Raw genomic sequence first — 23,752 nt, 5'->3', positions numbered from 1 at the left:
GGTACAGTACAAACTGGGACCGGAAAGGTTGACCCGGCTCGGAAATTCAAATGTTCTACGGCTGCTCGTGACGCACCTCTGCCCCATTAGTAAAAGTAAATTCAACCTATATGAAGCATAAAGTCTGGCCGCGTCAACCTTTTTGCACCGACTAATCCTGTCCATAGAGCTAGGTACAGTACAAACTGGGACCGGAAAAATTTGTTAAATTCTGAACCAAAACATGATTGAAATCAAATAGAAGAAGTATCTCGCCATGGTTGTCCCGGTTGACTCTAGCAATGGAAGGTCACTTGAAATTACACCGATATCCTCTCTGTTATGAGTTTTAGTAACATCTCATTCTTTGTAAGTAAACATGTATATTTAGTTTAAAAACAAGTGAACATTCCGTTTCAGGTTGCGAATCTATTTCCGGAGTCTGAAGTGTTTCCGAATATTAGTTCCGAGTTCTCAACTCAGTTCACACAGGACAATGTACGCAGGTAAATGCTGCTAAATAGATGCACATTTTTAGCAAAACTGTCCCAAAATTTAAAAATAGAATAGAAAGAATTATGAAGGGATTTTTCTAGGAAGGGGGGGCTTAAATTTGTGTTCTTTCCAGCAAAGTCCGATTTACAACGGTACCCTGGAAAGCTTTGTCTGATCAAGTATGAATTAGATATCAATGTTTTTTAAACTGTTTATTTTTATTTGAGGATTCTCTTTGAAAGTGACTTGCGCATTTCATGAACACTTTTCGAGTCAGGAAAAGTGATTACTCAGATTAAGATTTTAGGGGTACCGTTTTAAATCGAAAATTCCCATCTTCGCATAGATGGTCATCTAATATTACGCTTTCAGTCCTTTTAATACTCCTTGAAATTATAAAGAGAGATGGAATATTTTGAAAAAGAACCTGGAAAATCTTTTGAAAGAACATACGGTTGGGCCTGGCTCTTAAAACTTCAGGTAAAATCGTCGTCGTATTTAACAATATAATGAAGACGACCTTTTTTCAATTTTGAGTTCTACCAAGCTTTCAAACTGCAGAAACACTTAATCATTTAAACAATGAGAAATCGTTAAATAACAGCTACTCATGCGTTTACTTATAAACTTTTAATTTGAAAATTACTTTAAAAGCTTTGTTCTTAAAAAGTCGTCTTCATTGTATTGATATTATCGCCGACCACTGTAATATATTTTTTAAGTGTCCCAGAATTATGCTGTATGATTTAAATTAAGTTTTAAATTTTAAATCTTTACAGATGGCTCTTCAAACCTCAAACCAAGAAGAATTTGTGAAATTTGCTGATACACTCAAAACTTTTGGTAAACCTTACAAAATTCAAATATTTCAAAGACAATGATTCATTTTCTTTTAAGTTGTGTTTGGCTGAGAGCTTATAATTTGTCTTATTTCTAAGCTAATCTGTTTTCAGCTGATTTCATTCTAAACTAAACTATTTGCAGCTGATTATATTCTAAACTTTTCTATTTGTAGCTGATTATATTCTAAACTAATCTGCTTCTAGCTGATTATATTTTAAACTAATCTATGTTTAGCTGATTATATTCTAAACTAATCTGTTTTCAGCTGATTATAATCTAAGTTAATCTGTTTTCAGCTGATTATATTTTAACTAATCTATTTTTAGCTGATTATATTCTAAGTTAATCTGTTTTCAGATAATTATTTTCTAAACTAATCTACTTGCAGCTGATTATATTCTAAACTAATTTGTTTTTAGCTGATTATATTCTAAACTAATCTACCTGCAGCTGATTATAATCTAAGTTAATCTGTTTTCAGCTGATTATATTCTAAACTAATCTACTTGCAGCTGATTATTTTCTAAACTAATCTGTTTTCAGCTGATTATATTCTAATCTAATCTGTTTTCAGCTGATTATATTCTAAACTAATATGTTTTAGTTTATTATATTCTAAACTAATCTGTTTTCAGCTGATTATATTCTAAACTAATATGTTTTCAGCTGATTATATTCTAAACTAATTTGTTTTCAGCCGATTATATTCTGAACTTGTCTGTTTTCAGCTGATTATATTCTAAACTAATCTACCTGCATCTGATTATATTCTAAACTAATCTACCTGCAGCTGATTATTTTCTAAACTAATCTGTTTTCAGCTGATTATATTGCTGAACTCTACGTTGATTTTCTTCCAAGGTAAAACAAAATGGATTTAATTTTATAAGTAACATTATATTTGTAAAGAAACTGTAAACGTAATTTCAAGTGACCCATGGAACCCTACACACAAAATTACAACCGTACCATTGAAACCTTTATCTGATCAATAATGTGCAAATATCATAACGTATTTTCTAGGTTTATAACTAGCTGAAGAGCCCGGCGTTGCCCCCTCGAAAAATAATGTTTAAAAAAATTTTAAAATTAAAAAAAAAAAATTTTTTTTCAAAAATTTCAGCCCAATCGGTCCAGCCGTTTGGCCAGTTATACGCAACATATATAGACATATATATGAATGTCTTGTTTTATTATATAGATTTACTCTGATATTCCCTTCATGCTTTCCTGCAATAAAAATGCGCAAGCCACAAATTCCCAACTAAAAATAAACAGTTTGTAAACTTTGATTTCTCATTCATAGTAGATAATAAAAAAAAAAAAACATTAAAAGTGTACCGTTGTGAAGGGGGAATTCCCTTCTTTGAATGGAGGGTTACTAGAAATTACGCTTGCTGTCCCTGTAAAGGGAGGTTTCAAGCATCTTTATAATGGGGGATTTTTAGTTTAAATCAGGTTTCATTTTCTGCCATTCAAAACTTTTAAATTGATCACTGCGATGTTTTTCTAACTAAAGTATACTTCTGATACCACCATACAAAATCTAATTTTAATAATGTATTCTTAACAAGTTCTGAAAAGGGATTGAGTCTTTGCCACAATCTCTGATTTTCTAATCCCCATATCTTTGCAACCCAATGTCTATAAACCTTAGATATTTCGAACTATACATTCAATTAGATTAAATCATCTTTAAGTTTGAAATATGAAAAGTCAACACCATCAGGTTGCAGAGATATAGGAATTCGAAGTTTTGAGTTTGTGGAAATGAATTCTTAGTTTACTGTCGTCTTCAATTTCAGGCTTGCATATCCTGTGAGAGTTGGAGAACATGCAAATACAGCTTTCGGTCTTGNGGGGGGGGGGGTGATTTCCAAACCCCCCTTTGATTTTGCCCTTTAGGTTGAGATAGGGGAGTGTGATACATGTTCCTAGTCCAAGTTTATAAGGCCTGCCTATCAAAAAAACTAGACCTCTAACTTTAATGGTAAGGGTGCAAGGGAGCATTTTAAAATGTTTTAGAAGGACGTCGGAAAAAATGTTCAAAAATATTTTTTTTAATCTTGCCAAATATTAACATGAGATACATGTTTTTCCATTTATTTTTTTATTTATTTTTCAAGGGCTTTTCAAATATATAAATTTTAGCCCTATAGTTTAATTAATATAAAAGTAATTGAGCATTTTTTTAAAACACCGACCAGCCGTTTGACAGTCCTCCATTCTACCCTATGCATAAAAAAATAGGAAATTTTAGCAAAATTTATTCACAACTACGAAGCTGAAAAGGTGAAGAAATTTTAGCGTTCTAATGTCAGCCGTTTAAAATTTAAAATTTCAATCGTGATAGGGTTAAGGAATTAATAAACATTGGAAAATTTTATTTTAATGAATCAAATATTTATTTAATCAATTGATACAAAAATCCGAATCTGAATACATTCTAAATACAATAAAAAGGCAATCTAATCTAGTCAATGGCAAAAGTATTTACTGAAAAATAAATAAAACTAAAAACTTATCATAATACTGAAATAAATCTTTCAAAACTGACGACTTAAATAATGACCTGGGAACTTTTTTGGGTACATATCATCCCATATTGTTTGGTACTTATTATCCCATATTGTTGGGTACTTATTATCCCATATTATTGGGTACTTATTATCCCATATTGTTGGGTACTTATTATCCCATATTGTTTAGTACTTATTATCCCATATTGTTGGGTACTTATTATCCCATATTGTTTGGTACTTATTATCCCATATTGTTGGGTACTTATTATCCCATGTTGTTTAGTACTTATTATCCCATATTTTTTAGTACTTATTATCCCATATTGTTTAGTTCTTATTATCCCATATTGTTTGGTACTTATTATTCCATATTGTTGGATACTTATTATCCCATATTGTTTGGTACTTATTATCCCATATTGTTTGATCTCGATTATCGATATTCACAGTGGGCACTTTTGAATTTTACGCATCATCGGAATATCTTGACTTGGAATATCCGTATTTTCTCAGTTTTCTTATTGGTTGAATTATCTAGCTTCTGATTGGCTGTAATTGTTTTCCACAGAGAAATTGTTCTTAACGCGCCCCTGTCCAAAAGTTTAATGATCCATGCCGGTAAAACACGTCTTGTTTATGCATTTAGTCGTACTGTCCAGTCTGGTTATCTAGTTAGGTTACCTAGAATAAGTCATACAGAGGAATAGAAATTTTTAATGTTATAAAATTTTTATTTCAATTTAAAGGAGACCAATTCCCCCCAACATTTGAAAAAGATTTCACATGATCAAAAATATATTCCTAGCGCAAATCATAGAAATAGAGATGATATTTATATTCCTAGAGTAAAATTATGATTTTTATATTTCTAGAGTAAAATTATGATTTTTATATTCCTAGAGTAAAATTTATCAAAATTGGACTGCTCCCCCTCACAATTTTCCTAAAATATGGTATGAAAATAAACAACACTTTTCTAAGCTTTCAAATATCAATCTTATTTCGAATTTTAAACAGAATTTAACTGAAGATTTTTATCATTAGAACAAATGTTTTAATTCTAACACATGCTATGTTTGCAAAAGAATCGAAGAAAGCAAAGACGACTTTACAAAGAAAAGACTAAAAATATTAAAAAGAGTAAAAAATATAATCAAACATAAAGAATATAAAAAATCGGCGCGAATTAAAAAGATGCTGAAAAATGCCCGTTTTGCGTAAAGTCTATTTTATTTTTTTAAGCATTACAAATCTATCATTTTTATTACAAAAAGTTGTTAGTTCATCGTCGAAAAATACTAACAATCCACCACTAGTTTATATCAAATATAATGTAAACAAAAATGTAACTTTCCTTTTCCTTTCCTTTTCTTTTCCTTTTATTTCAATTTTTTATATTTTTTTAGAATTGCGGGGAAATATTCCCACAACTTCTATGTTTAGAGGTTTTCAAATATTTTCTCCTTAAACACATAATTTTTAATGTTTTGTTATATTTTATAAATAAATAATTACTTACTTACTACTTACTAGTTCTGAGTTGACCCAGCACGTTTTATGCAACAAATGTAGCCTGGCAAGATCATAGTGCACAGGATATCGAATAAAGAATTAACTAATCTGAAAATTAACAAAAGTACAGGAGCAAGAATTGATCTCGATATCCACATATCCCACCTCTGATCAATTAATCCAGATTTGTTCTTTAGTATTGACGGAAACCTAAAGTTGGAAGAAGTTATAAGAAATGTTTCATCAAAATTCTATTTAAACGATAGGTTAGACCAACTTTTAATACCTAAATAAAATATGATATTTAAAAAATGTTTAAAAAGGGACTGTTTCCGTTATTTTAAGTAAACCTTCAGCCCTGGAGAAGCATGGCCGATTCACAAAGGTATCCTTAAAACAATTGTCTGATAAGCTATCCTTTTTTTCTTTCAAAACATTTATTATTTTTAATTTGGGTTTATGGGACAATGTCGTAGATTGTCAGAATTCAACAGGTTTACAAAAATGACGTTACCTTCACAAATATTAATCGAACATGTTCTTCACAGGCTAGAACTATGTTTACATTATAAACAAATATTAATCGAACATGTTCTTCACAGGCTAGAACTATGTTTACATTATAAACAAATATTAATCGGACATGTTCTTCACAGGCTAGAACTATGTTTACATTATAAACAAATAGTTTTTATGGAACAGTGTGATTGCTCAATCTTTGTCAAGCTTTAGTATTGTTTACAATACAACTATGTCCTAAGCTCTCCTAATACGTTACAGTAAATGTAAATAAACTCTATAGCCCCGTTTTTCATACTTCAAATCAGATCTTATTAACGAAAGAGACCGTAGCTACCTTCAAGTGACCATTCAGAATTAAAGTGGCATTTTGGATAAACAGCGATATTTCAAAAAGAGTTCAGTGCGGATTTAGGCCACAAATACAACAAATAGAATTTTCCGAATTCAACACTTTTCATGAATAGCTTTCTTTATGTTGTTGAGATGGAGGTACCACTGTGAATCGGACGTTTTTGTTTAGTGAATGTCCCCTAAGTTATGAACCGAGTGGATATGATTTCCTCTCCCCCTGCCTTCAGGCAGAAATCAATATTTGTTCAAATCAGAAAATATTTTTTTCGGATTTTGTAATCTTGAGAATGGATACTTGCAAAAAAATACAGATCAATGTGGACTTATCCGGAAATTTCAGGAAGTATCGTTGAACGAAACTTCAGAGTTTCCTTTTTGGGGTTTATACATTTGTGTACACTTTAATTTAAGAATTAGAAAACAGACAGATATTGTAAAGAAACCACATGAAATAATATATCTTAACAATAATATTGGTATCTTCAAAACTGCCGTACCCCATTCATGAAACCCGGGTTTACGATACTGGTTTTCATACCAATACTCTGTATCAAGTCCAGAGCCTAAACTTAAGACAGGGTATCGTTACGAAAACCAGTTATAAATCCCGGGTTTTACGAATGGGGCTAGGCAGTTTTGTGAATATCAATATTTTTGTTATGAAATATTTTTATTTAGTTTCTTCATATTCTCCATTTTTATCGAATCTCTTAAATCAAAATCTACAAAATGTTTAGATTTCAAAAAGGAAACTCGATATTTTTGTTTAACGATACTCTTTTAAATTTCAAGCTACATCTGCAGTACTGCAGTACATTTTTTTGAAAACAAGAACTTTACTGCATTTTATGAGATTTTACACTTTGTTTACAAAATACAAGGACATTTCAGAAAGCATTTGAATTTTTAATAATTGATTTACCCTGAGTCCAGGAAGCAGATCTAATGGCAAGGTAACAAGAAACTCTTTTCTTTAATATTTATTTTAAAATTCTTTTTTAAGAATTATTACAGTTATTCTTTAATGATTGAAAAACATCTTTAAAATCTTTATATAAAATATATCAGAACATGGTTTACGGAACCTATCCGTAAGCTAATTACGGAACTTTTCCTAAAGCTGTAATTACAAAACCTTTCCGTCAGCTGTTTCCGGAACCTATTAGTAAGCTATTTACGGAACCTTTCCGTCAGCTGTTTACGGAACCTATTAGTAAGCTATTTACGGAACCTTTCCGTCAACTGTTTACGGAACCTATTAGTAAGATATTAACGAAACCTTTCCGTCAGCTGTTTACGGAACCTATAAGTAAGCTATTTACGGAACCTTTTCGTCAGCTGTTTACGGAACCTATAAATAAGCTATTTAAGGAACCTTTCCGTCAGCTGTTTACGGAAACTATTAGTAAGCTATTTACGGAACCTTTCTGTGCGCTGTTTACAAAGCCTTTCCGTCAGCTGTTTACTAAGCCTTTCCCTATAAAGCTGTTTTCGGAACCTCCGTGAGATGTTTCTTTCTTAAAATGTAAAAGAAAGCTGAAGGACGAAATTCATTCCACAGTATTTGGTGGACTCATTTTTTAATTTTTATTTTAATTTTAGTGTTTCCGTTGATTTTTTAGTTGGGTTGATAAAACCCCTTGTTAAAAATTGTCAAAAAGTGAAAATGTGAAAACTAAAATGTCTAAACTCCTTTGATGTGTTACGGCCTGTATAAACACAGATGAGACTTCAAAGACGATTCTACGGGATTTATACTATCTGTTTCCTGATATTTATGATTCCCTGCAGTCGCCTGCAGTATATCTATAAACTTAATTCTTTTTTTGCAAAATCTCTAAATAAGTCATTTAAAGACTACATTCAGGACAGAAAACTTAATTCAAATTAAGATCGTCATATTTGAAGAGTTTTAAGTCGTGTTTACAGTCTCTTGGACATATCTACAGGTTGATAGAGGACCCTGAGGAATATATTGGTTGGTTGAACCGGTTCCTCCCTCAGCTCTTTGATCAGGAGTTTAATCTGCAACCTGGAGAGGTTAACATCCGCTTTTAATAAAACTGTTAGGGTTATTTCAAGTGATACTCCAAGCAAAGATGACAATGCCCGATTCACAATTGGGTACCCATTAACAGCTATGTCTGATCAAGTATGAAATAGATATTATTGTTTATAATTTTATAAACAAAGCAGAAATAAACAAAGCCTAGAAAAATGACAATATCTTCCATGATATTAATCAGAGAAACGTTATAAACCGGGAATTAGGTTTCAAGGGTGCCGTTATAAACCGAGAATTAGGTTTCAAGGGTGCCGTTATAAACCGAGAATTGATATCTTTGTATATTGACGACCACTTGAAATTACCCTTACAGTCCCTTTAAAGGGAGTGTTCGCGAAAAATGAAATGGGGTATAGACTTACGTCGAAAAATATTCGATGGTGATTGCTACCAAGCTTACTTCTATCTGTTGCGTCTATAAGGAGAAAATGGTTAAACACGACTCATACCACGCGGATGTAGCGGCAATACAAATTCAGAAAGTTGCAATATTTGACTCAGATCGTAAACAAATCAATTTAATTTAAAGCAAATCATTCAGATACCTAGACAAATTTATCTAGGTTTAGATATTACAACCTTTAATCATTGATTTTTTTCGACGCATTCATATATAGTTGATATTTCATAATATTTTTATTGGTTTTACATATGATGCAATTTAAACAATGATTGGCCTCTAGGTGTCTCTGCTTTTGATGTTTCTGAATGGCTCCACATAGGAGAGACACATAGTGGACAAAAAATCGTCGTTTTAAGTGCATTGTATATAAAACAATTAACAAATATTATTAAATATAAACTTTATACGAATATACTTAAGAACCCTTTTTTTACACATTAACTGTAAATTTTTCACATTTCATGTTTTTACTTTATCTCTACAATAAAATTTATATCACACATGTAACTGTTGAAAATACAGATTTGAGTTGGACCAATTATTTTACTTCACAATCCTTAAAAAATCCATACATAAATAGTTTACCCTTGCTATAGGTATTAGATCGTACAGATGGTAAACTGGTTCATCTAGATGGACTCAACTTTTCTCGGGCCTGGGCTCTCTTCAATATAGCTGATAAAATAGCTGATCAAGATATGGTAAATATAGCTGATAAACTAGCTGATCAAGATATGGTAAATATAGCTGATAAACTAGCTGATCAAGATATGCTAAATATAGCTGATAAACTAGCTGATCAAGATATGGTAAATATAGCTGATAAACTAACTGATCAAGATACGGTAAATATAGCTGATAAACTAGCTGATTAAGATATGGTATTTACATAAAGCTGATAAGCTAGCTGATCAAGATATGGTAAATACAGCTGATAAACTAGCTGATCGAGATATGGTAAATATAGCTGATGAACTAGCTGATTAAAATATGGTAAATATAGCTGATAAACGAGCGGATCAAAATATGGTAAATACAGCTGATAAACTATAGATCAAAATATGATAAAAACAGCTGATAAACTACAGATCAAATGGTAAATACAGCTGATAAACTACCTGATCAAAATATGGTAATACAGCTGATAAACTAGCTGATCAAAATATCGTAAATACAGTTGATAAACTATCTGATCAAGATATGGTAAATACAGTTGATAAACTAGCTGATCAAGATATGGTAAATGCAGTTGATAAACTAGCCTTTATCGCCGGAATGTTATTTAAATTATTTATTCCTGCGGGCAATGAAGACAAATAACTTCCCTCTATCCAAGTGATTGTTAAAATATTTTTTTATTCTAAAAACTGACAAATTGCCAGAACTATACAAAGAATCATAATTATATTTTTAGAAATCTCGTCTGGTTAGAATGGGAGATGAACACATTTTGAAGAGCATTGATTATGTTGTTGGTAAGACAAACAAAATATTCGTTTTTATATATTATAGGTCTTTAGAGCTCAAGTATAGGGTTAGCATTGAAATTGAATTTGGAAAAGATAGCGCAGGGAGCAGCAAAAGAATATTGAGCCTAATTACTTAATTTTTACAAAATCTTCAAATTATCTAGGCTATTTAATTTAAGCTATATAATATAATTATCTAAGCTATTAAAGGGCCTTTTTTACTTATATACGGAAAGGAAATGGAGTCTTTGCCACAAACTCAATTTTTCTAATCCCTACATCTTTGCAAAATGATGATGTGCACCTTTGATATTTTAAATTTAAATCATTAATCTAATATAATTCATAATTCTTAATATCTAAGGTCTACAAAACATTGAGTAACAAAGATATAAGGATAGGAAAATAAGAGTTTGTGGCAAAGACCTTTGAATATTTGTTGATAAGAATATAAATATTGAAAAATATTGCTTAGGAAGTGATTATGCCGGCTCTCATTGGTTGGCATCATTCCTCTTCAATGCTTTGGAAGTCAGAAACAAAAACAATATTTCAAGCTAATCAATCCATGTTTCAACTGATTGGTGATATTCAATATCTTTCTATTGATTGGTAATCAATTCAATCAATTCCTTTTTCAGTTGATTAATTCAATCCATTAACGAATTTTTTCAGTTGATCGTTAATAAATTCAAACAATATATTTAATTTTCTGTTGATCGTTAATCTTTTTATTTTTCAAATGATCGTTAACGAATCAAATAAATAAATTTATTTTTCAATTGATCGTTGATTTATTCAATTAAATAATCCATTTTTTGATTGATTGTTAATCAATACAATCAAATTATCCATTTTTCAATTGATTGTTGATCAATTTAATAAATAAAAGGACTTTTTAATTTATTATTAATCAATTCATTTAATTGACCGACTTTTTAATTGATTATTTACCAAATCAATCAACCGAATCTTTAATTGATTTTTGATCAATTTAATAAATCAAGCAATTTTTTTATTGATTTTTGACAAATTTATATAATCAATCGATTTTTCAATTGATTATTCGTTAATTCGATCAATCAATCAATTTTTTAATTGATATTTGTAAAATTATTTTAATTACTTTACCTTCACTATAAAAAATGAAATGCTTCTAAATTATTTGAGCAATATCTACCCATTTTATATTAAATCAAATATTAGAATTTGAGCTCTGTAAAGTTTTAACATGAAATAAATTTCAAATTAGAGACTTTGTTTAATTAAATACACATATTATTAAAAAAACCTTAGATCTTAGATTAATATTTGAAATTGTGTATTCATGATGATCCAAACCTCTATAGGGTAAATAAAGAAGGTGTAAAGTTCCACATTTTATTGAAAATATATTTCGGTCTGGCCGGACCTTTTTTAATTCTATAGATATAAAAAAAAACTTTAAAATCAATATTTAAAAATATTCAAAAATCCAAAGAAAAAAATTTCATTTTTAATAAATGAGTTGAAAATGACCCTCTTGTATGCCGAGTCCATTAGCTTCTGATCCAATCAGGGTTCAGGTGTCTATTCTGAACCAATAGAAATTGCATGGCGGTAACATTTATCTTTCTATCTATCTCATTATCCAATTAGTGATGATTCCTTATATCGTCGCTATAACAGTAAAAGGAAATATTTACATCTACTAAAACTATAGTCATGAGATAAAAGGAAGTAAACGAATGTTATAAAGATAAGTGGCAAATATTTACTTTTAAAAGAAAGTTTAAATATAATTACTATTTCTTGATATTTAATTATATATGTTATATATCTATATGATAAGGCTCTTCGCTCATACATACAAATATGTTTGTAGTATATATATTTATTTGTCAGCTATAGCTGACCAAATGGCTGCATCAAATTGGGTGGATTTTTTTTAAGGAAACTCAGGGGTATTCCGGGGGTAATAAAGGCTAAAAAAACGATTTCAATTTTTTTATTTTTTCATAAATTTTTTAATTTTACGGGCAACGCCGGGCACTTCAGCTAATTTATGATAAAGCTCTTCGCACATATATAAATATATATTTGTAAATATATATATATTTATATGTTAGCTATAATTGACAAAACGGCTGGGCCGAATGTGCAGACAATTTTTTAGCAAACCCTTGAGTATCCCGCGGGTAACAAAGGCTAAAAAAATTCAAAATTTGATTTTTTTAAATTCCACGGGCAACGCCGGGCACATCAGCTAGTTATATTTATAGTTTAAGAATGTGATTATTTCATCGCATCGTTTAGTTAAAACAGATTTCTATTTATCAATTTCTACAATCATGTAAATGTGAGAATAAACATTAAGAAAAAGTGATCTGTAAAAAAGACAATTACTTTGTTTACATTTTACGGTTTAAGGACAAAACATGTAAACAAATTATTTATAAACTAATTTGCTGTTTAGGAACATATTTATTTTCAATTAAAGCCATAGTAGAATCGTAGAATTGATCATTTCTTTATCACGATTACCTTTGCTGTTTCTAAAGAAACTAGCACGTTTTCTTCAAAATGTCGTCTTCACAATAAAGATAAAGAAAACCTCCAACAAGCGACCCTAGCTGAAAGAACTTGCATAGACCTAACAGATTTGAAAATTGATTTTAATAACTTAATTTCGAAGCTGATTATTTTTCTTACTAGGCTATATGTGAACTTCTATGCTCTGCTGGAAAAATTAAATCAAGAGATGAAGACAAGAAAAAGAGCGGAAGGCAAAGCAAAGTAAGTCTAAGAGTACTTTTACTGTTTTGAAGATGAAATTAACATAGTGATGATGAAAATGAAAATACTTATAATGATGATGATAATGGTAGTAATTATAGTGATGATGATAATGATAATAATTATGTTGATGATGATGATGGTGAGAATAAAAATTATTATTTAAGCATATTAAAATAATACCCCTCTACTTACAGTACTAACGTACAAACGTAATAAACTTTACCGCTAGGAAGCTAAAATTTTTTAGCTTTTCGTCTTCATTGTATTGATACATGCGACGACGACTGTAGAAAAAAAGGAAAATGTTGACTCTCAAACTCTCTCACTCTTTCAAGAAAGTATTGTCCGTATAACAAATAAAAGCACTATAAAGGTTGAAATTTTTGAAATAATTCTCTGAACATGTTTTGTTTTCAAAAAATCTCTTTTGTCAGATTAAGATATCCTTATATTTTTCCTAGAAAATTGATCTTTTTATTGGGCTTTCTGGTTCAGAAACAATGGAGGAAATTGTGATAATTAAACACAATTCAAGCTAAAAAAAAATTAAATCGAACGCAGAACAATCACAGTGTTTTAAAGGTTGCAAGCTTTTAATCAAAAACCGATGATAATTTTGCCAATTACTTTATAAAAACTAAAGGTAAAAACAAGTGAATTTTATTTTTAAAATGTACATGAATAGTGCTACTTAAAAGTACAAATGAGATAGTGAGGTAAAACAAGGGTAAGGCGTTGCGACACTTAAAACCAATAGCGCTTTTAAACAATAAAAATAACAATATTCAGCTAAAAGTAAAGCAAACTTAATATTTAAATATTTTAAAAATTAGAAGACACTTATTCCACAGTCCACTATTACTATTATATTGGCCAAAATAACTATTTTCGGTTCCTGGCTTTTATTCAAACATAATTCTAATTTTTAATCTAGCTACATATATATACAGGGTTACCCACAAAGTATGAGACTTTAGTGACGACCTTCAACAATGATTAGACGTCTAAACAATAAACATGGCTTTCTTCCTTGAGATATGACATAATGATTGATTTAGCACAGAAAGAACTACAGGAAACCCTAAGTATAAGAGTAAATTCCGATTAAAGATTCCGTGCAGTCTGTGGAAAGCTGGTTTTAAAGTATTTGCTGACGGAAGATTTTTGAATATTTTGAAAGAAATATTTGAATTAAAAACTAGAGGTATTTATAGATAGTGGTAAATAGGAAGAACTAAAGGTTTAAATAAGGAGCCAAGGAGCAAGGCTGATGAGCATCGCAGTCCTTAGCTCAAAAGGAGAACGTGGAATCTAAAAAATCTGCGAAACTGAAACCTGACAAATCCACCCGGAGCTAGCCGTAATTCTGATCCATTCTGAACACGTGGGAAACGGCCATCTTGGTTTCCCGCTCCGAGGTTTCAGATTTCACTTTCAACGATAATTCAGGATTCCACTTTCAAGGGCGGAATTCCAAAGGGATAGAGCACATTAACTCTCATATCCAATGGATGGCACTATCAATTTTGATTGTCAATGGTTGATGTTTGATTTCAGCACTTATAGATTCTCAACGTTTGCAATTGCGGTTTCCAGGAAATCTTGAAGAACGGAGAGATTAGCTTCAGTGAGGTAAGGAGAAATGCTGGAGGACAGATCGGACAGAGATCGTCCAGTGGGGAAGGTTAGGTTGATTCCTACTGCTGCGAGAACAAGTGCTCCAGCAATAGCGATAGCGATGAGAATAATCTTTTTCTTGGCGAGAGCAGCGATAATTGCAGCAATTCCACCGCCGATGCCCAAGAGACCACCGTCATCATTGGCAGGAGCAGCGTAGGACTGGGGATTGTTCTGTTTGACGGGGTAGTAGTAATAGTAGTACCCCGAGCTACCTCCAGGAGCAGCTTGAGCAGGAGCAGCATAGGTCTGAGCAGCAGGAGCAGCATAGTTGTTCTGAACAGGAGCAGCGGGGGATCCATATTCATCAGCTACTACAGGGGCCTGGGGGGATCCGTATTCATCTCCAGCAGGGGCAGCAGCAGCTGATACAACAGGAGCAGCTGCACCGTGGTCATGCCCGTGCCCGGCATCATGACCGTGTCCGTGGTCATGGTGACCACCTGTACCGTCTCCAGCGACAGCAGCGATAAGAAAAGCTAGTGCACAGATAAATCTCATATTGTTCCTGAAATAAAAAAAAAAAGTTGATTAATATCTTTTTATAAAAAGAATGCTTTAGTTCCTTTTAAAATGTATTTACGATTTTGAGATACATTTGTGTAATTTACTTCATTACCAAGAGCATACAATACACTGAGAGGTGCAAAATCCCCTTCTCCCCTATTCCATGGATTATTATTTACATTTAAAAACTTTTGACATTTCTTATTTATTTTCTAATGAACAATTCCCCCTGCTCCTGCCCCTGCAAGATTACCAGTTTTATAGCTGATGGGTTAAATATCGTGCAGTTTAAACGTAAGCGTGTAAAAAGAAGATTTTTTTTCTTTATATTTTCGTGAGAATTTTCAACCACAAATCCTAACATTTTCCCAATAATATTACGAAATTGGTCGAATTTGCAATACAGAAATCTGGTTTAAAAGTTTGAAAACCAAATCAATTCTAAATAATTTGTTATGTTATTTTTTACTTTACCAAATCTTGGAAAAAATTTCTAATTTGTTTTACATAATAATCAAATCAACTATATATGCTTATACACTTTGCACGATTATTTTAAATCTTTTCATATATTTTATCCAAATTTTAGCTTTTGTTATATTCGAAATGATTATCGCAAAATTGATATTTGTAGCAGAAGTAAGATTTTCAAAACTAGTGTAGTTTGTTATTATATAATAAAATCAATAATTATTTACAATTATAAAAAGAAGATAATTTATCATTACATAATGAAAATTAAAACAAAAATAGCATGTAGATACAAGTTATTTATTGATTAATTAAAACTGTTTAAACATTTTGTAGAAATTTTCTAAAAAATGCAACCCAAAAAAAGTTTTGAATGACGGCCTATTTGTATTTGTGTCAAATATGTGTCAAATCTCAATAAACTTGTACTTTCACTATTTGTTTAAAGGATTTACAAGAACACCACACCTTAGCTCCCCCCCCCCGTCCATTATTAATCAAACTTAGAAACTGTGTTTTAGATGTTCTCAAATCAAAGTACATAATGGAAATCAAGTAAAGAGTAAAGAGTTGAACAAAAAGTGTGAAACGAAGAAATAGCTAGGTCAAAACCTCAAATATGGGAGCTCATAGATAGATATTTTCCGGCAAGTTTCACTCTCTTACATCCTATGCATATCAAATAGGAGAGAACCCTAAAACGTCTGAATACAAAACGACATAATATTTTCATAAATCAAGTTAAAAGAATTTACAACCTTTTCCCTTTTACGAATACTTTCCTTCAATCATATTGTTTTTTCTTTTCCACGTTGTATTTAATTCCAATTCTTGTTTTAAAATAAAAATTTAGGTATTTTTATTTACCATACTAAACTATTTTTTACGTTTGGTCGGAAGGACGGGGGGGGGGGTATTGACCCCCAAAAATAACATCTCTAGCTTAAACATACAATAAAAATTATAAAACCTGGGAGGCTAGGACGCCTTCATCGATTAAAATTTGGAAATTTCTATCTTTAAATTATGAGAAAATATAATCTATAATCATTATCTACAAGTCATGACCAATTTGTTTAATTCCATAAAAATAAACCTTGATCTTATTTGAAAACTAAAGGTTTAAACGTTTCACGTACTTTACAACTAAGTCTGGACTCAAGTTGGCTTTGACCCAGAAAGCCAACTTGAACTGCTTGTTTTATTGCCGTTTTACTGCCTGCTTCTAACATATATTTGCATAAGAAGTGGCGGGGTGTGCAAATTTGGAATTGGTCAGCTAGAGATTTTTAAGAAAATTTTGGCATGGATAATTACTAGCAATTGTGAGTGTATTTGCTACGAAAAAAATGTGTGAGTTACATTACAAGAGTGAATCTATTGTGAGTTACTAGGATGTATTTACTGTATAATAAGTTATAGTGAGTTACTAATCATGTTTCTTTGTAATAAATTTGTATGTGGGTTTCTAGATTGAGTTAAATATGTTATTATGCTATTAAGTATGGTGAGTTATTCTAATTCATGTGTGTTCACTATGTATAAAGTAATTTCTATAGAGTGTTTACTGTGTACTCAGTGAGTGAGGTTACTAGAATGTGTTTACTATGAAATCAGTTATTGTGACCTACTAGTGTGTGTTCTTTATGTAATCAGTGAGTTGTTAAAGAATGTACTTTGTGAGTTACCAGAGTGTGCTTACTATGCAATCAGTTATTGTGATTTACTAATGTGTGTTCGTTCTGTAATCAGTGAGTTATTCAGTTATTATTGTGAGTTAAGTGATTGGATTTACTCTGCAATCAAATTTTGTGAATTACTATATTTTGTATTTTGTATTAGGTGAGTGTAAGTTACAATACTGTGCAGTGTGTGTTTGTTATTTAATTAATTTTTGTCATCAGTGTGAGTTACTTTAAGAGCGTGTTTAATTTGAAATCAGTTATTGTAAGTTACTATAAAGTGGGTTTAATGTGTATGTAACTAATTGGTATTGAGTTATTAGAGTTTTTTATTTCACTGTGTACTTTGGAATCTTGAGTTATACAGGTTAAAAATATGAGTAGATTGCGTGGAAGATGGGAGTAGGAAGAGTGGAAGATGGAAGTAGGATGACTAGAAGATGGGAGTAGGATGAGTGGAAGATGGGAGTAGGATAAGTGGAAGATAGAAGTAGGATGAGTGGAAGATGGAAGTAGGATGAGTGGAAGATGGAAGTAGGATGAGTGGAAGATGGAAGTAGGATGAGTAGAAGATGGTAGTAGGATGAGTAGAAGATGGAAGTAGGATGAGTAGAAGATAGGAGTAGGATGAGTAGAAGATGGGAGTAGAATGAGTAGAAGATGGAAGTAGGATGAGTGGAAGATAGGTGTAGGATGAGTAGAAGATGGGAGTAGCTGTGTGGAAGATGGAAGAAGTATGAGTGGAAGATAGGAGTAGGATGAGTAGAAGATGGGAGTAGGATGAGTGGAAGATGGAGGATGTATGTAAGGTGGAAGAAGAATTAACGGAAGGTAATGGGAAGGATTACAAGATGAAAATTAGAAGAGTTCAAATTAACAATGAAGGTCAAATGAAACAGAAAGTCTGGACGAGGGGGGGGGGGATTAATGATATTTCTCCAGTATATTCCCCTATACCTGTGTTCAGGGCTGAGAATATATATTGACTGGTTGTATATATTGTGTATGGTGGAGTAAAGCGGGCCTAAAGCCGACATACAGGACTTATGCAGATAGATAGATAGATATTTGACCACTACGCGCATACTAAGCATGCTAGAAATCTGAATGGGGATACACTTGAAGCTGAAACCCGTCTGTGAAACACAAACACACACACACACACACACACACACTGGGCCGCTTTCTTCGCCCTAGGCATCTCCGAAACTATACGCTAGACTAGCAGAGCCCTGTGTGGTCTCTCTCCTATATAGTTCTAAACCTAACCTTCATATACCTAGCTCATGCACCAATCATTATTCAGTTTGGGGGCCGGGTCATTATATTAATTGTTTAGAGACAATTAAGAATTATTCTAATGATGCACAACATTCCACATCAGGACTCGGGGGTTGACCTATTAACAATTTTAATAAATTATATCCCTCCCTCCTCCCCCCCTCTCTATCTCCCCAGGTTCGCTTCGCCAAGAGTTTAAAAAAATCCACGAAGTCCTAAATTGGCTAAATCTGTGAAAACTCTTCCTTTCTTTACTTTGGCGGGAAGTATGATTGCTTGTTACGATGTTGTTCCATGATTCAGCGGAATCTCCGAGCACCACAAATCCAGGACAATGTTGGTATTCAAGTAGAAGAATATGTAAACAGACCGCAATAAAAGCCAGCTCACGAACCTTGTCCTAAATGATGTCACACAATTTCCTTCATTCTTAACATTACCACAGTTCAAATACTTCTTTTATATGAAGTCATAAACTGGTCACAGCATTAAATCCCTCTATTGATAATTCTTTAAAGTAAACTTTTTATGTATTCAGTGTCCAGTATCCAGTATCAAGTATTGAATGTCTAGTATTTAGTATTTAGCAACTAGTATCTAGGATCTCGTATCTTGTATCTTGTTGAGTGCTCAAAATAAAAAGGGGCAAGGAATGGTAGGGGTATTGAAGTTCAAAAAGCACCAGTATGTGGGTGCTAAAAAGAATTCATGGTTGCCTAAATTTAAAGAAGTACCCAAAACTACGCGGGAAAACGGGGTGAGCAGCTGTTCTAAAGACTGGAATATACTTCGGATGGCCAAAAAATTCAATGAAAAAGCCACAGAATAGATATTCTCTTTGGGAAAAGGGGGCAGTGTAGTGTATCGGAACGATAAAGAGTAAGTGATAAAAGAGTGTAATTAGTGAATATCAAAACCACAAAGGCATAACAAATGTGTCACCAATACAATTGTGGCTGAGGTCCACAACCGTGCTTAAAAATGTGTGATCAACATAAAGTGGGGGAGGGGGGGTCCAAAACCAAGTGAAAAGAACTAAACCCCAAGGGCTTGAGAATGTGCCCTAGGAGAACACAAGGGGGGGGGGAGATTCAAGGATACCCAATAGAGACAAGGTTGAGGACAGCGCCAAAGACACAATTAATAATATGGCCTAAATCATACTGATTTCAACAAGTTATACGTTGGTTGCATAGAGTAATGAAACTCTATGGTTGTTTGTTTGATGTCAGCCAAAAACAGACTCCTGGATCTATAGCCTAGGATGATAGTTCTCTATAACCTGTGTGCTCAGTTAGCTGTACTGCAAAGGATTAGCGTACATCATCACTCTTTACACCATAACTTCCTTGATCTAAGCTAAAAAGAGATCCAGGGGTTTAAAGAATACAAAAGACTAGATTGGGAACCCAGCTTTGCCCGGAGTTTTTTCTATCAATGTCGGCTTACTCAACTTAAAATGTTAAAACCAAGTTATGCACATTCCTGTGGTTTTACAGAGTTTTCCAAACAAAATTGAGACAAATCGGTCAAGGATTTTATGAGTTATGATCGAACATCAGACAGACAGAAAAACAGAGATGATTACTTCATATATAGATAACGTTGAACGCAGTGTTTCTGTCAAATTCTCAAAAAATATTTGATATTGCAGTATGGAAACAGTACAACAAAATGGCCGTTTTACACTTTTTTCTAGTAAATTCCTCTCTATATATTCTGTTCTCTATGGTTACAACAAAATCGTAAATTGAACATGACGAAGCAGGACACAAGTTTCTCACATTAGTTTTTTTTTTATTTCAGTTAAAATTTTGCATGTTTTAGTTACAGCTCCTTCTAAAGATCTGCTGAAAAGAAATCCCACATAATTTATCAAAACCAAGTATTTTTCCCATGAGTCCCATATTACCGACGCATGCCAATTGTTTTATCTCAATATAATATAACATTTAAAGTAGTGATATCATAATTAGTTCAGGGACCCCTGGACCGATTTGCCTTACATATTAATCGAGGAACTGAGTAGAACTACGGTTATGATTTAGTTCGAGTGTGTTGACTTTTCTAAAGTCTAGTTTCCAGGGAAAGCTGAGTTCCCAAGTTAACATATTATTAAGGTATAATAAGGCAACAAAATCATTTTTTTATCTCTCTTGAATGTAGATTTTTTGTATCTTTAGTATATAGTGAAAGTCGGGTAGTAAATAAAAAAAAAGTATGAATGTTCATGATAATATATGATATTGTCCGGCACTAGTAGTTCTATAGTTAGCTGTGTGAAAACTATAGGTTCAAAGTACACATAGATCAAGACAAATAATGCATCAGTTTGTAAGACGGGGTCGACTCTGAAGTAGTGAAATGCAAGGGGTTTACTAATCCACGTACACTTTTGTGTAGACCTTGACAAGAACATTTTAAAATCACAACTGTATAGTTTCTAACTTAGGTTTAAAAAAGCACTTGGAAATATCATGATAAATGTTTGCATGAGAGTTTGCATAGTAGCACACACCGCCTTTATAGATTAAACAAGAGATTTGAACCCTATCTTGTATAAATCAATTACTACATAAAATCATCAATAAATTAAATTTAATATTGAGGTTTCTTTCTTTAAAACGCATTGTCATGCAATGGTTTCTACATAGGTAACACAGATTATAGAGATGGGATAAATGCAAATGCAATAATATCGAACAGTGTTCTTGTTGGAAAAATCACATTATTTTATAGAGCACTTTATTACCTTTTATTATTATAGTCTGTGAATTGTTGGGCAAACAGCCAGAGGCGTATTCAGGGGGGTATTCCTAAATACGCCCCTCTGCAAACAGATTAGATCCTTTTTCAAGACTTATGAGTTTTTGGACTTTTCAAGGTTCCACAAAACTCTAAGAAGTTTTACAAATTTCAAAAGCTGTTTATTCTAAACATTTGCGTTCCTTACATTTCATCAAATCTTTATCCTATGGGAACATATTTGCAAAAACCAAACCAAAAACCTTCAAGGTGTTGAAAAAAGAACAAGGCTATGATGCCCAACCTCTCAGATAGAGTTTTCAAATTTATTTCGTCCTCACATAGATTTAGCCTTCTTATATAAACAGTTTCATCAATTTTAAAGACAGGGTCGCAACGCCTTGGGCTTTAGTTTTACCGTTTTTATAATCTACACTGTAAATAACTCATTTATGCTTTCCTTGAGTCCTTTCCATGTACATTTTACGACTATAAAGCACTTTTTGTTAGCTTTGGTTTTAGAGAAGTAATTTGCAAATTTCTCATAGATTTTTGCTTGAGAGCTTACAACTTTTAAGTTACAGTGTCCTATCTGTAAAATCTGTGAAGTTTAAATCCTGAGTTTTCTCAATCAAGCATGTTCCTTGGATTAATTACGTGAATTATGTGTAATAAAACGATATCAACAATATAATCATAATAGATCATACTTTAAGGGACTGCAGGCGTAGTTTCTTCAGAATCTTTTTTTGTAGAGTGTCATATTCGATTCTCAATGCTGCCCTTTGCTTGCTTTGACTGATTCAAGAATGAATGAGTTTTTTATACAGCCCCTTTAAACTATTAATCACAAAAATATTGCCATGTTAAACAACTTACCTTCATTCAACTCAGAACTAATGTTTTGACTTTAAGTCAACCTAATTGTATAGGTTATGAGGGACAGCTTTCGTTTTTAAAAAATTCATTTTGAAATCTTGGAATATTTTGTTTGTTTATTTTATGATAATTTCGATTTTTATTTGTAAAGCAAAAACTTCTCAATTTGTTAGGAGACAATTCGTTTAAGCCAATGCAAAATTTAGAAAACGCTAAATAAGAATTTGTCCTTGAACAAGTCCGATTTCTGAAAATTTAAACAAATATTTTGATATGGAAACTGAAGGCCTAAGGAGTGAGGGTCTATCTATCTATCAAGGAAAAAGACCGGAAGAATGAAGAAACTTTGTGCAGTTAATGAACTAGTTCCTGCCTCAATAAAAATGAATTCGTCCAATGCATTGGCAAAATGCACAATACGCCCCAAATATATGTAAAAATACTTTTAATTGTTTTGCCGGATTGACGCAATAGTTGATTTCGTATGGGAGGGATGTAAATAATGGGGGGGGGGGGATATTTTCCAGTAATGCGTAGGTCCAGGCCGTAAGTGGAGTATGGTTTAAGACGGGTGTAAACATGTGTAAATGCTTACACTGGGGGAAATTGATTCTATTTGGTTCAAGGTTAGAGCTTGAGGTCCTTATATAGACACAGCCTTTACCATACAGAGTACATACATAGATACTGTACATGGAATATACACTGTGCAGTACATAAAATAAACAAGGTTCAGGTTACAGCTTCAGGTCCTTATATAGACACAGCCTTTACTATAGACTTGAAAAGAATTCAGTGATAAAAAGCCAAGATTGAGTGGAATAACAAAGCATGGTTGCACACACATATATTTACATTATAACGATACAAAAGATTATTGTTGGACCAATTAAAGTTGATCAAAATATGCATGACTTTCGCCAGGGGCGAATATATTTCCATTTGACTCTTCTGATCAGATGCTTTGTGCTAACTAACTTCCCTATGGAACTCCATGGCTAAGATCGCTAATAATCTGCTTTCTCTGCTGGCAAGATAAATGCCGTTCTCTAGATAAGAAAGAGGGTTCAATACCCATTTCCTCTACACTGTTACTCCTTTCTCCAGCATCGATCCTTGCGCCCTGGGGCTGGTGGGTGGTATCTCTAGGTAAGAGAAGGAGTTCAATGGCCCTTTTGGACTGGATGTGCATTATTTCTCCAACTGAGAGCAATGAACTTATATGAGAGTATGTACAATATACTTTAAGTATAATATGCACTGTGCACAGTACATGAAATAAACAGATTAACAAGGAAGCTTCAGGTCCTTAAATATAAATACATTAGACACAGCCTTTACAATATACAAACATAGATACTGTACATATGATTTACACTTTAGTTAAGTGGATTTGAATTTAGTGCAATTGTAGATTGATAACCTTTTAATGATCCAACTAATATGTTTTTGAATGCAATCTTTTTTTAAAGTTTCAAATCCGTTTATAAATATACACCATGTACATGTAATGTACAAATTTAATAATGTACAACACGCTAATTATATACTTGTACAGTACTTGTGAGCCA

General features: G+C 32.3%; 3 protein-coding genes across 3 annotated transcripts in view; 2 read left to right on the top strand and 1 right to left on the bottom strand.

Annotated features, from left to right (window-relative positions):
• The window catches only part of LOC111699323 (uncharacterized), a gene marked incomplete in the record, with an annotated part of 4,555 nt that extends 1,333 nt beyond the window's left edge, over positions 1 to 3,222 (top strand). Inside the window, 5 exon segments of the mRNA XM_023469964.1 lie at positions 400 to 485; positions 876 to 954; positions 1,254 to 1,317; positions 2,139 to 2,178; positions 3,123 to 3,222. Coding sequence (XP_023325732.1) covers positions 400 to 485; positions 876 to 954; positions 1,254 to 1,317; positions 2,139 to 2,178; positions 3,123 to 3,222 — 369 coding nt within the window.
• A 2,306-nt stretch (positions 3,223 to 5,528) lies between these two features.
• On the top strand, positions 5,529 to 10,893 carry LOC111699315 (uncharacterized). The gene is made up of 7 exons (XM_023469957.1): positions 5,529 to 5,617; positions 6,394 to 6,451; positions 7,158 to 7,177; positions 8,174 to 8,264; positions 9,289 to 9,393; positions 10,107 to 10,167; positions 10,637 to 10,893. Exons 3-7 carry the CDS (start codon positions 7,170 to 7,172, stop codon positions 10,720 to 10,722), a joined length of 351 nt encoding a protein of 116 aa, XP_023325725.1. The 5' UTR covers positions 5,529 to 5,617; positions 6,394 to 6,451; positions 7,158 to 7,169; the 3' UTR covers positions 10,723 to 10,893.
• Positions 10,894 to 14,061: 3,168 nt separating this feature from the next.
• On the bottom strand, positions 14,062 to 18,312 carry LOC111699290 (histidine-rich membrane protein KE4 homolog 2). Its single transcript, XM_023469923.1, has 2 exons — positions 18,234 to 18,312; positions 14,062 to 15,124 (listed from the first exon to the last, which is right to left on the bottom strand). The coding sequence occupies exon 2, from the start codon at positions 15,115 to 15,117 to the stop codon at positions 14,500 to 14,502; it is 618 nt and encodes a 205-aa protein (XP_023325691.1). The 5' UTR covers positions 15,118 to 15,124; positions 18,234 to 18,312; the 3' UTR covers positions 14,062 to 14,499.
• Between the last annotated feature and the right edge of the window lie 5,440 nt (positions 18,313 to 23,752).

This window comes from Eurytemora carolleeae, unplaced genomic scaffold (assembly GCF_000591075.1).
Source record: "Eurytemora carolleeae unplaced genomic scaffold, Eaff_2.0 scaffold116, whole genome shotgun sequence".
In the NCBI taxonomy this organism is placed as follows: domain Eukaryota; kingdom Metazoa; phylum Arthropoda; class Copepoda; order Calanoida; family Temoridae; genus Eurytemora; species Eurytemora carolleeae.
Note: the sequence above shows the minus strand (reverse complement) of the source record. Positions and strands in the feature narration are given on the sequence as shown.

Excerpts from the sequence above, each read along its gene's own strand:
- LOC111699290 (XM_023469923.1), bottom strand. The coding sequence starts at position 15,117 with ATGAGATTTATCTGTGCACTAGCTTTTCTTATCGCTGCTGTCGCTGGA.
- LOC111699315 (XM_023469957.1), top strand. Across the intron at positions 8,265-9,288 it reads TTAATCTGCAACCTGGAGAG|GTATTAGATCGTACAGATGG; the intron begins GTTAACATCCGC and ends CCCTTGCTATAG. Across the intron at positions 9,394-10,106 it reads AAATAGCTGATCAAGATATG|AAATCTCGTCTGGTTAGAAT; the intron begins GTAAATATAGCT and ends TTATATTTTTAG.